The sequence below is a fragment of the Atta cephalotes genome (assembly GCF_000143395.1).
Source record: "Atta cephalotes unplaced genomic scaffold scaffold00043, whole genome shotgun sequence".
In the NCBI taxonomy this organism is placed as follows: domain Eukaryota; kingdom Metazoa; phylum Arthropoda; class Insecta; order Hymenoptera; family Formicidae; genus Atta; species Atta cephalotes.
Genome location: NW_012130107.1, coordinates 1,654,781 through 1,666,848, shown reverse-complemented (window position 1 = coordinate 1,666,848; position 12,068 = coordinate 1,654,781). Strand labels below are relative to the sequence as shown.

The following is a 12,068-nucleotide window of genomic DNA, read 5'->3' as shown; positions in this document are numbered from 1 at the left end:
GTGTGTGTGTGTGTGTGTGTGTGTGTGTGTGTGTGTGTGTGTGTGTGTGTGTGTGTGTGTGTGTATAACTATATAGTTATGAATATTTCATGGTATTGTGTTAAAGATCTTTCGATCTTTTATCAATTCAGAGTTTATATTTTTGTGTCTCTTTTTTCTATTCCATTCGATTTTCGTGAAGGTCAATTTTAAAATACGTAAAATACGTAAAAAAATATACTAATTTAAATTTTAGATGGAACTATGTATTCGATATATATCTAATAATTAACTTACTCATTATCGTATGCTCAGTAGTGCGCAATAATAGTCATTATAAATTCAATGAATTCGTAAAGTGTTATGTAAGCAAACAAGATAATTTAAAATTTTATCAAAGAAACTGTATTTTTATTTTTTGCTATACGAGAACTTAATTTTTTGCTACATTTATATTGCTAATAGCGCGTAAAAAAAGTTTAGACTGCCGAATAGCTATAAACGAATATGTCACAGAGAACTGTTAGTTCTTTCTCTCAAAAAAAAAATTGTCTGCGAACAGTGCGAACATCTGCCGCTCACTGCGTAAACGATGTTTAACGTTGATGATAAGCCGCGCATAAGTGAGAGCCTTCCTGTTGAATCGCATTTCGTTTGCTCGTGGCTACGTAGCGTAGAAGAAACAACTCGGTATTGCTTTTCACACATTTCCCGATGAGATGCAAACCAACTACCAACACGTACTTAGGCAAATGTCGAACTTATACTATTCGCGCCGAAAGTGGATTTTTCTGATCACGCTGATTTTGTGCGTAGTTCTCATTGTTCTTGTCACGAAGTATCCGTTTGTTAAAAATAATATAATAGTACGCGATACGTACCTGGACAATGTACCCGCAGATTTATATCAAACAGGTGAGAACCTTTTAAAGAATGTTCTTTCCAAATGTATTTTTTTCTTTAAGATAAGATGGTACAATTTTGAACATGATACAATTCTGAATCAAATAAAATTTTGAATTGATAATCCAATTTTGAAGATACGCACTTGATTTTTTCTTGTTGACTAGTATCCTACACAATGAGAACCAAACTTGATTCTCGAAATTGGAATTCAAATTTTATTTTAGAGTTGTATAACGTTCAAAATTGTACTACCTTACCAAAAGAAATAATTCTTCACTTCAAAGGCAATAGCAACATATATATTCTTCTTGTCATTGTTACAGTGTTGGACACATGGTACAACTTTTCCAATAGTGAGTAATTCTAATCATTTGTAAGTTATTTTTAACAATACTTAATAAATGTCAATGTATTGTAATCTTTAGTTTCAGCAAATGTTTTGTATAATAAACAGATAATTGTATAAATTTTCTATTGAAAGTAGAATAGAACTAATATGTGAAAAAAATACGTACGTCAAAAATAGATTAACATTCATGTTTTTACAGAAATCTTCATTTCGAGAAAATTATACTTGAACAATGGAAAATTACATCACTCTCATATGTTATTATTACTCTTTTACTAGACCGTGATACTTGTAAATTTAATTAACGAAATGCGATCCAGGCATGGTATACATAGCATTGATATCACGTGAAGGTATAACATGTCATTCTGTACGCGCTTGAATTACTCAAATAATAATCTCGGTGATAGAATTACTAATCACGTATTTAAAATATGAAGTGATAAATCAAAGCCATGTCTATAAAAGCAATTTTGAATCAAATAATGCCTATAAGAGCCAAATACAGGATGTCAGCATGTAAAATATTTATTTAATTATTAGCTGAAGTACTTTTCGCCTATTGCGGATCCTTCTCAATATCGCAATTCACTTAAATTACTAAATATTAAAAACGCTGATAATAAACGAATAGAACATATAATTATAAATCGAATTAAATGACATGTAGCCGTGTCATGTGATGTAAAGCTGTTACATGTTTAGAATCGAAACGTCTGTACTTTATCTAATAATTAAATGAATATTTTACACGCGGATATCCTGTGTTTTGGCTCTTATAGGCATTATCTTTATTTGATTTATTCTTTTGAGCCTATCAATTCTTTTTATTTTATTTTGAATTTTGAACAATTTTGAATCTTGATATTTAACAATAGTAAAATTTTAAAAGTACGAAAATATATAAACTTTTATTCATATATTTTTTTAATTGATTTGTTTCTATAATCCGTCAATTAAATAAGACAAATTATTAAATAGATTTATTAGTCTTATAAAAATTATACGTGATATACATATAATATTATAAAGATTTGTAATATATTATGTAATATATCGCTTATCTGAGAAATTTATTCTATTTCTTTTTCAAGAAATACGTTTGAATGAAGTAAATAGTACACGGAGAGAATTTTCTTTCAAAATTTATCCTAAATGTAATAGTTCTGGTACAATATATTAAAATTCTTCAAAATAACGTTATTTCACGACTATATTCAAAATAAATTCTAAGAAAAAATTCTTTCCGTGTCTAGTGACGGAATCAATACAGTGACGCAATCAATATTAATAATGAATCATGTATTTCATCTGTTTCATTTAGACAAAGTCATTTTTATTAACTAGTATAGACAAGTTCTTTTTTTAATATTATGTAAATATTACTATTAAAATATTTTTATAAAAATATAAATTATTTTTAAAAGTATATATTTTTTTGGAAGTGAAAATTAAGTATATTTGTATTATTGATCCTTTAATTAAAAGAAGTTTTAATAGAAGTTTTAATAACAGAATATAAGACTGCCCTTGCTATTTAAACATAATTTTTATTTTGCTTAATATAAAAATAATAGCATACATTTTTTTATGTTGAATAACACAATACATTTATTTATATTGTATACCTGAATATCAAAAATTATAAAAATATTTGTATTGTATGTATAGTTTGCAATTCTTATTTTTTTTGAAAAATAATCAATAATTAACTACTACTTAGATGAAAAATGGTACAACAAGAAGAATTTATCCGCCTTGAGCTCAAAAGCCTTTCATAATTTATTGGCCGATATTCATCAAAATTGGATAATATGGAATCATAATCCGAAAGAGTCATATGTGCTTCAAGAACCAGATGTAGAAGATCCGTCGATGGGACAGTCAACTGCGATACGCGAAATTTTAAACGATAAGGTAAAATAATTATTACAATTTCGTGAGAAATGCAAGAAAAATGTTTTTCACAAGAATAAACGAATGAATATATGATAATTATGCTCGATCGATTTATATTATTAATAAATATCAAATTTCATTTATTGCTCTCTACAGAAAAATGGATTTTTCATAGAATGTGGCGCGTATGACGGGGAAATACGTAGCAATACATTGTTTCTAGAGCGATTTAAAGGATGGTCAGGTCTCTTGATAGAAGCTGATCCTATTAATTTCACGAAGATGTTGCAAAAAAACAGAAAGGCCTATCTCTCGCCAACGTGTCTTAGCATTACTAAGAATCCTACGGTGGTAAAAAATCAAATTTGATCGTTAATATTTATTTTTGAAACAGTGCTGTCGCGAAATTCGAGCACTAATTTTGACTCAGCATATTAGATGTTACATGAATTCCGAAAAATTTGATGAACCTTATGAAATTTACAGGCATCCTTTCTCATGGCCAGGAATGTAGGTCGTCTACACGAACCCGAGAACAGGACGGAGGATATGCCCGCAAATACGCTTGACGTGGCTTACACGGGCAACCACGTTCGCGTGCAATGCTTTCCATTAACACATTACATCGCCGCGTTGGAAATCAAAACGATCGATTATTTCAGCCTCGACATAGAAGGCAATGAGATCGACGTATTAGAAACAATACCATTTAACGAAGTGGACATAAAGGTACGGCACTTATCTTAGTTCATTCTGAATCTATGCGTTCGTTTCTGATGTTCGCGGTATATTTTCTTGTGAAATAATATAATAATACTTTTGAGGATTCTACGATTATTTTCTTCAAAGAAATTACGCAGTTTGTAGGTCATTTTTATATATAATAATATGTAATTGTAATGATACGTTGTAGGAGAAGTACGTGATTGTTATATAAATAGTGTTCGATTAAAGGAATGAGACTAAGGAAAACTTTATGTAAAGCGTTAATTATATCTCAAAGTCTCTGGACCATCCCCCTTCTCATCATATTCTTCTTTTCTTATCTTTCCTCTTCCTTAACAATGTATATAAAAGGAATTCTCCAGAGATGAGAGAAGTTCATTATTAGATTGTTTCTCTCGTTCTGATGAAGTAAACTGCAATTCATGAAACGTTGATATTTTATGACATCAAGATCATGGAATCGCAAACTACGTAGTTTCTTTACGAAACATACTTAATATTTTTAGGCAGAATTATGATGAGAAATACATATACGTTTATGAAGAAATACATATACATATACGTTTCAGACTCTCTCTGTGGAGTATATACACAATAAAAAAGGACGAAAATACTTGGTCGATATGATGGAACATCGGGGGTACTATGTTTACAGTTTGGTCACGCATCCGGACAACTTGGCAAATGATATTATTTTTGTAAAACGCAACACGTGACGGGTGAATACGAATAGATAGAAATTACGTATAAAGAGTAAATAACAATCTAATTATTTTAATAATGTCTAATCTCTTGATATTATTAAAATAATTTAATCTCTTTGATGTATTAGTCTATATGTATAATTATAACAATACCATGTCTTCATCAAGAATGATATATCATGCGAATAAATATCTGGAATTGGTAATGAAAACATTTTTTTGTATTATACCAGATATTTACAAAATCATGTTTTTATAACTTTATTTTTTTAGTATTTTTATAATTATATTCTATATTAATAAAATAAAGTGCTTTTTTTTTTATTTTTAAGTTTTTTATTTTTTTCTGTAGGAAATGTAATAACAAATCGCACACAAAGATATTTCTTTAATTTATAATAATTTAACAATGCCTTAATTAAAAATAAATAATAATTAGAAATAAATAGGGATAAACAGAATTGTACAATTGATAATCATACATAACACATTATATTTTCTGTACTTGATAAAAATTAGTCGCATTTTGTTACAATTCTCTCGACATTTTCTTCAATTATAATTCTAAAGAACGCATTGCTCTCTAATTATTCTAATAGTATATGAGCAGCTTACCTTGAGAGCAATTTTAGTTTTTTAAAAATAAAGGATAAAATATCAATATGAATTAGTATATATATATATATATATATATATATATCTGTGCATGCATATTTCTAAATTGAAAAAAAAATTATTCTAGCGAAGTATTTATGGTAAATAAATACTTAGATAAATGAAACAAAATGAACGATTCTTGTATTAATAAATATATTACATTCAGTAAATATTCCGCTAGAATTATTCGTAGGAATATTTATTAAAATTTAATAAATTTCTTTCTCAGTGAAAAATTGATTCAGATAGTTAAATTCCATTAAAAATCTATATTATGTAATAAGACATAAATCGCTTATATTAATTAATTTTGTTTCAATAAAATATTTGAATATTCTACAGATTTGCTTTATAACAAGTTCTATATATTCTACATTTTACAAACAGCCGTAACATGTTAATGATCCAAATGTTCTTCGTTTTTGAAACAGAAACCAACGAAAGATGTCAAATTGAAGAATAATTTTATAAACTATTAGAATTACAATTAAAACAAAACAAATATTTATTACTCGCATCAGTTACTTCATAATAAACAATAAAGTTATTGTTCGCGCGACGCGCGAATTTCTTTTCCTCAAAAATAACTTTATAATTACATAGCGATAATAATAAATAATTAACTTTCATATTGATAATGAATTGAATAAATATAAATATTTCTGCAACAATTAAGAATTAATATTTTAATTACTTAAAGTTATTTAGTTTTATGTTAAAAATTCTGATCAATGTTATAATTAGTCTGTTAAATGTGTACTAAAATAATATTCTGTGTATTTTTGATAATATTAATTTTTACAAGCTTTTAAAATTGCGAGAGAATTGTTAACATGCAAATATGCTTATTTAAGAAAATATTAATTTGCATTAACTTAAAAGAACACTTCTAATATATTTAAGATCAGAATTTATGCATTTTCTCTCAGTTCTTGATGAAATGAATTTCTTGATGAAATAGAAGAGATGCTTTCTTTCATAAGAACATACACTAAGAGAATTAATAGTTACCTGACATCTAAGCAAGGAAATTAAGTACATTCGATTGCTTTTAGTGAATTTAAAATAAAATTCGAAAGAATATTTTATATAGTTTTAATTATGTACATCGACCGAACGTTTAGCATTTAATAGAAGTAATTTATACATTATACTTCGCAATTAAATTTTATAAAAATTCAATTTTGGATATAACAATTTATTAACGAGAGAAAATGGAGAATTTCTGAGTTATTTTTGTAAAATATTTTATAATTTGTTGTTTTTTCAATGTGATAACATGTCTGCAGAGTCAATAGAGTCAATAGAGATAAATAAGCGCCAATTAAATATGTCCGATTTAAATGTTTTTCTTGTATTCATCTCTTATTGATATTTATATTTTTACATCTATTCATTGTCATGTTTGGATATAGTTGAATGTTGTCTCTGTTCTAATATGCGCATTATAGCAGAATTCACTTAACAGATTATATCGTACAAATATTAGTATTTCCTGTAATATTTTACATCAACAAAATTTTGATAACGCATTTACTATAGATGTGCATATTCATGAATAATAAATTTCGATATTCTTATAAGATTAGATATCTATTAGATGTCAATTAATTGTACCAATTTATTGGTTTTTATGAGCATACAAAGTATTATATATTGTAATATATTAGCAAATTATCATCAACATATGAAATTATCATATAAAATATTAGCAGATTTTTATTAATATTAAATATATTAAAGATTGATTTACTATACAAATAATATAATAATAACTAATAATGCAATATGTAATAATAATGTAAAAGTTCCATTCATAAATAAGTATTATTATGTAATTGTAATAAATAATAATAAATATTTGAATTCCAATAAAAATTAATGTGTTATTTTTTTATTAAAACACATGCTTTTCTAATATAAATAGCACTAAGAAATACCTAATGTGACTATATTCTCACGTGGCGATGTTTGTAGTATTATATTATCGTTTTAATGAAAATATTATAATCATAAAAATATTATAATCATATCATATGTCAGTCTTACCTTATTAGAAAGCTGATATTAAGAAATACAAATTTTTATAATCATTTCTACAACAATTGCACACAAGCTTCCTAAATATTTTGCTAAAGATTCGCTATTTTGCATTAGCTTTGCGATAGCTTTGTTAAAATCGTACTTTGCATCTAACTACAACCTCATTAGAAAGTATTTCTTCTCAGATGCCAGCATCGTAGAAAATACCCACCATACGTGCCAATAACAAGATGTGCCGTTTAAAATTTAATTAATTTCTGATCTATGTACAAAATTTGCAATTTCGCTTTTGTGCCGACTTTTAACAATATCTTGCTTCTGTCGTCGGACTTTATCACTGATTCCATCGGCGGAATAGCGAATTTCTGATCCCTAAAATACAACAAAACAATCTCAATGTCAATTAATGCAAAAAAAACAAGAAATCACTAAAAATAATTCCATTATTTCTCATCTATATATATATATATATCTGCTTAATTGAATCTACATTAAATATCACGATTAAAGTGTTTAGGAACGAAAGACTTGCGTACGAAACTATCTTATAATTTTTATGCAAGTCTCTTGGAAGAACTATTTCTATTTACTACGTAGCCTACATATAAGTATACATATAATATATATAAATATATATAATATATATAAATATATATAATAAATATTATATAATAAATATAACGTATCAAGTAAGTATAAAATCGAGAGGAACTAAAGTCTTGTCTTAATTTAATAATCTTGACGTAACAAGTGTCTACTATAATTATTGTACTTTAATTTCGGATGGACTTGTCTAAGTTAACATTGACATAATAACATTTAGTAAACATTCAGTTAACAATTATTTCTAAACTATTGTTACAAACATTTAAATAATTTACATTTAATTATTAAATGTATATTAATAAATAATTATTTCTATTTAATTATCCATCGTAGAGATTCTGGAATAATAAAGTATATCAAAAAGAGAAAGCTAATATATATAGAAAGAAACAAGAGAAAAAAACAGCTTATTATTGTATAATTCATTGTATAACTCATCTGTGAGTTTCATTTCAAACAAACTAAATTATCACTGTATTAAAATACTCGATACATTTATAAAATTAAACGTAACTTTCTTGTTTCTTTTTAACGATATTTCCGGCTACAACAGTCGTGAGTAAAGGCAATTTGATTTGTTTTTCCGCGGATGTGTCGTTGTTGCATGGTACCTTCACGTTGCAGCTTCTATTGCTGCTGTGTCTTCGCCAGAAGTCTGAGTGACTGCTACTGCAATTGGTCGACCCGGTCGTATAAGTACCCGTACGATCTGACGTTTTCTTCTTCTTCCTTTTGGCGAGTCCCAAACCGCATAACTTGAGAAAACCCTCCCTGAATTTGGTCGACATCAAATTATAGAGAATCGGATTAATCGCCGAATTCAAATATAGCATCACTCTGCAGAAATACAAAAGACTATAGTAGCCTTCGATTCCAAGCGAGACAACCATCTTGGGCGGCACGATAATGATCCAGAGGGTGAGAGCCTTGAAAGGTAATAAGCATAGGAAAAAACATAGCACCACCGTGGCCAGCATCATGACCACCTGTTTGCGATACTTGAGCAGATTGTTCGCCGGTCCACGACTTATCGCCGGATTCGCCATCAGATGTCTGGCGATCACCGTGTATAACACTATTAGAATCAGTAAAGGGATCACGAAGAACACGAGGATCGTCGTCAGAATGAAGCCCGTCATCCAAGTCGTCGAAGCTGGTGTTGTACAAGTAGGTATGTACGTACCGTCAACATTCTCTTCTATCTCGTAGGTTACCATAAGCAGTATAGGACTAGAACGTGTTAAAAGATAGAGATCGATTATTGCGGATACATTCATCATATAGCAAAGTTCCAATAAATTACTATAATGTAACCATTGCTTGACACGCATAGCGTTTCTAAAATAGAATACTTTGCGACAGCTTGCAAAAAAATATCTTAGCGCAAATAAATTTCTGTTGTGCAAACTACATATTAAATAAACATCGTATTAATAACTTAAACAATTTATGAATGCCAAAGCAGTGGAAAAAGAATGATAAAATCATTTAACATAAGGTATTTACAATAATTTTATATATCTTTGTGCCTAAAATGTATAAGAAATATTCGTGTAACATTTAGTATAAGATTAGATTTCGTATCTGTTTAATTTGCAATACTAATAATGAGATCACTTAAAGTTGAAACTTTCTGAGCGCATCCATGCGGATTGTTCACTTCATTCTCGATCGTAGCTTTCACGAAAGTTCTCCAAGTTTAATATCTCACAGAATGTCGAAAGTTTTCTCGTACAAGTTTCAATCAATCTTTAGCACAACACTTTGTATTTATTTAATGTACCCCATATCCTTTTACAAAAAATATAGTTTTTCGATATCTTCATGTTTTTTAATTATTATAAATATAATTATCCATTATTCCTATATCCTTTGTTAAAATAAATATAATTTTTCAATACTTCTAACATTTTCTTATAGCAAATGTAATTAAGAATCATAATCCTTTATATCTTTTAGCAACACGTATTCATTTTTTCAATATTTCTATATTCTTTTATAACAAGCATATCAAATTAAGCTGATTTCTCTGGTTTTGAAAGAAGTACGTTTAATGCTGATATTTTATTTAATATTCTAAAATTAATACATCTATATAATTATTTATTTATTTGAATGTAGAAATTATGAATCACAGTTGCCGCGTTATTGTAGTTGATCATAAAAAATTCGTTCAATCACAGAAAGTTCTCTTCCTGATTTAAATCCTGCTGATTTGCCGCAATTCTCCTCATGCCAGTGCTCCTGTGTGTAATCCTCTCACTTTCGCACAGTTTCAGAAAACCCCGTCTGAACTTGCTACTCATTAGATTATACAGTATCGGATTGCTGGCGCTATTCAAATAGAACATGATCCTGCAAAAGTTGAGCAGACAGAAGAATGTGTCGTAATCGATCGCGGCAATCTGCTCAGCGGGCGCTATTACAATGTAGAAGATGAGGAGTCGATAGGGCGACAGGCACACGAAGAAGCTTACGACTACCGTCAGCAGCATGTACACCACCTGTCTCCTGGCCCGGCTATGATACGTGTCGTTGGTGCCGCCGGACGTCGTCGACGAGTCGCGAATCAGGTGACTCACAATAAACGAATACAATACTATGAGAATCACAAATGGCGCGACGAAGAAGAGCAATACTAGAAGCAGGAAAAACGTCACGCTGGCGACAGTGTCGGCCTGCGTCAAACATACCGGCACGCGATTCACCTGATTCGCCACCTGCTGATCTCTTCCGACATTAGCAACGATATCGTGAGCAATGCCGTGATCAGTCATCTTCATTTCGCGATACTGCGATACCCAGATCATCGGACTGCAATCAACAAGAAAAGAAAAAACGAAAACGTATTTTACTTCATCTCATATTCGTTTCTCAACGACAGAACTGCGAATTTTAGCGAAACCGACTCGCAGTAAGCAGGCAGAAGAGAAGAGGCAGAAGCGAACGAAGTTTATTTGATATTTGATTGCTTTACAGTTCAATAATTCAAGGACAGCTCAGAGTGAAAATGCTCTTCGCGGGGATAAATTGAGGACACGATGTAGGTTGATGAGATAAAGATAGATTGCAATTTTTTGTGATACATCATATGTACTAAGCCAAAATGTGCTTAAATAGTTTTCTTAAAATCACTTAATTACATCGTAATAAAAATAGATGCACATGACAAAGCTTCACGAAATACTGTTCGTCTTGTTAATTAAATATACAGAAAATTCATAGAATAATATCCTATAATAATCTTATTCTATGAATTCATACAGTGACGTCCATTTTTAGGCATCAATCTAATAAGTTATCAAAGAGAATTATTAAATGCATAAAAAAGAAAAAATATAAACTTTAAACTCATCTTAGATTAGATTTAAACTCAAAATATTTTGAATATTGATATGTAGCTTTGTTTTTAAAGCAGCTATAAAAATAGTTGCGAATTCTTAATTGGATTAAATTGGATTTAAATTTGAAATTAAATCTAGAAAATTTTTTTATTTTTTATATCAATGTAATGTTGTTTAAACAACTATCAATATAATAAACTTTATCTCTTCAACAATTTTAAAAGTATCATAGTTTATCTTTATTGGTTTTTTATCTATATTTTCTCACTTTTCTTATCACAAACGACGAACTCTTACGTGTAATATATATGCCATATAAATTGTATAATGTAAATATTCAAAATAGGAGTGGATTCCCAAAAGTTAAATACTCGTACAATTGAAAAATAGTTTTCTGAATAGATACTTCTATGTCATTCTGATAAAGTTACAGAACTGCGTTACGGTATATTGTATAAAAAAAAGAATATTCCTATATGAGAATAATACAATTTCGTATCAATATAAAGTATATCATCGTATAAAGAAATCTAAATTAAAATAAAAAGTTATTGGTAAATTTTATGTTATAATATAAATTTTATTTTTACGAAATTTATTCTTGCAGATTATATAGAATTATTATATAAAAAAGAAATACATTTATATTTCCAATTTACAAATATGTTCCATTTAAAAATTAAAAATTTGAAGGTATATATATATATATATATATCAAGGTATATATATATATATATATATATATATATATATATATATATATATACTAACTTACTTACTTTACTTTACTTTACTTATTAAATTAAATTTAAAAGTTAAAAGTTTAAAAAGTTAAAAGTTAAAGTTTACGTTACT

At 28.3% G+C, this 12,068-nt stretch overlaps 2 protein-coding genes across 2 annotated transcripts in view; one reads left to right on the top strand and one right to left on the bottom strand.

Annotated features, from left to right (window-relative positions):
* Window positions 1-698: 698 nt before the first annotated feature.
* LOC105622313 lies at window positions 699-4,887 on the top strand. The gene is made up of 6 exons (XM_012203732.1): window positions 699-894; window positions 1,209-1,238; window positions 2,958-3,151; window positions 3,290-3,484; window positions 3,620-3,862; window positions 4,429-4,887. Exons 1-6 carry the CDS (start codon window positions 699-701, stop codon window positions 4,573-4,575), a joined length of 1,005 nt encoding a protein of 334 aa, XP_012059122.1. The 3' UTR covers window positions 4,576-4,887.
* Window positions 4,888-7,509: 2,622 nt separating this feature from the next.
* Window positions 7,510-12,068, bottom strand: part of LOC105622311 (growth hormone secretagogue receptor type 1) — a 40,580-nt gene continuing 36,021 nt past the window's right edge. Inside the window, exons 6-7 of the mRNA XM_012203730.1 lie at window positions 8,481-9,099; window positions 7,510-7,635 (exon numbers count right to left, since the gene is read on the bottom strand). Of these exons, the coding sequence (XP_012059120.1) occupies window positions 7,510-7,635; window positions 8,481-9,099 (745 nt within the window). The remainder of the gene's footprint in view (window positions 7,636-8,480; window positions 9,100-12,068) is intronic.

Excerpts from the sequence above, each read along its gene's own strand:
- LOC105622313 (XM_012203732.1), top strand. The coding sequence starts at position 699 with ATGCAAACCAACTACCAACACGTACTTAGGCAAATGTCGAACTTATAC. Across the intron at positions 895-1,208 it reads CGCAGATTTATATCAAACAG|TGTTGGACACATGGTACAAC; the intron begins GTGAGAACCTTT and ends TCATTGTTACAG. Across the intron at positions 3,485-3,619 it reads TTACTAAGAATCCTACGGTG|GCATCCTTTCTCATGGCCAG; the intron begins GTAAAAAATCAA and ends TGAAATTTACAG.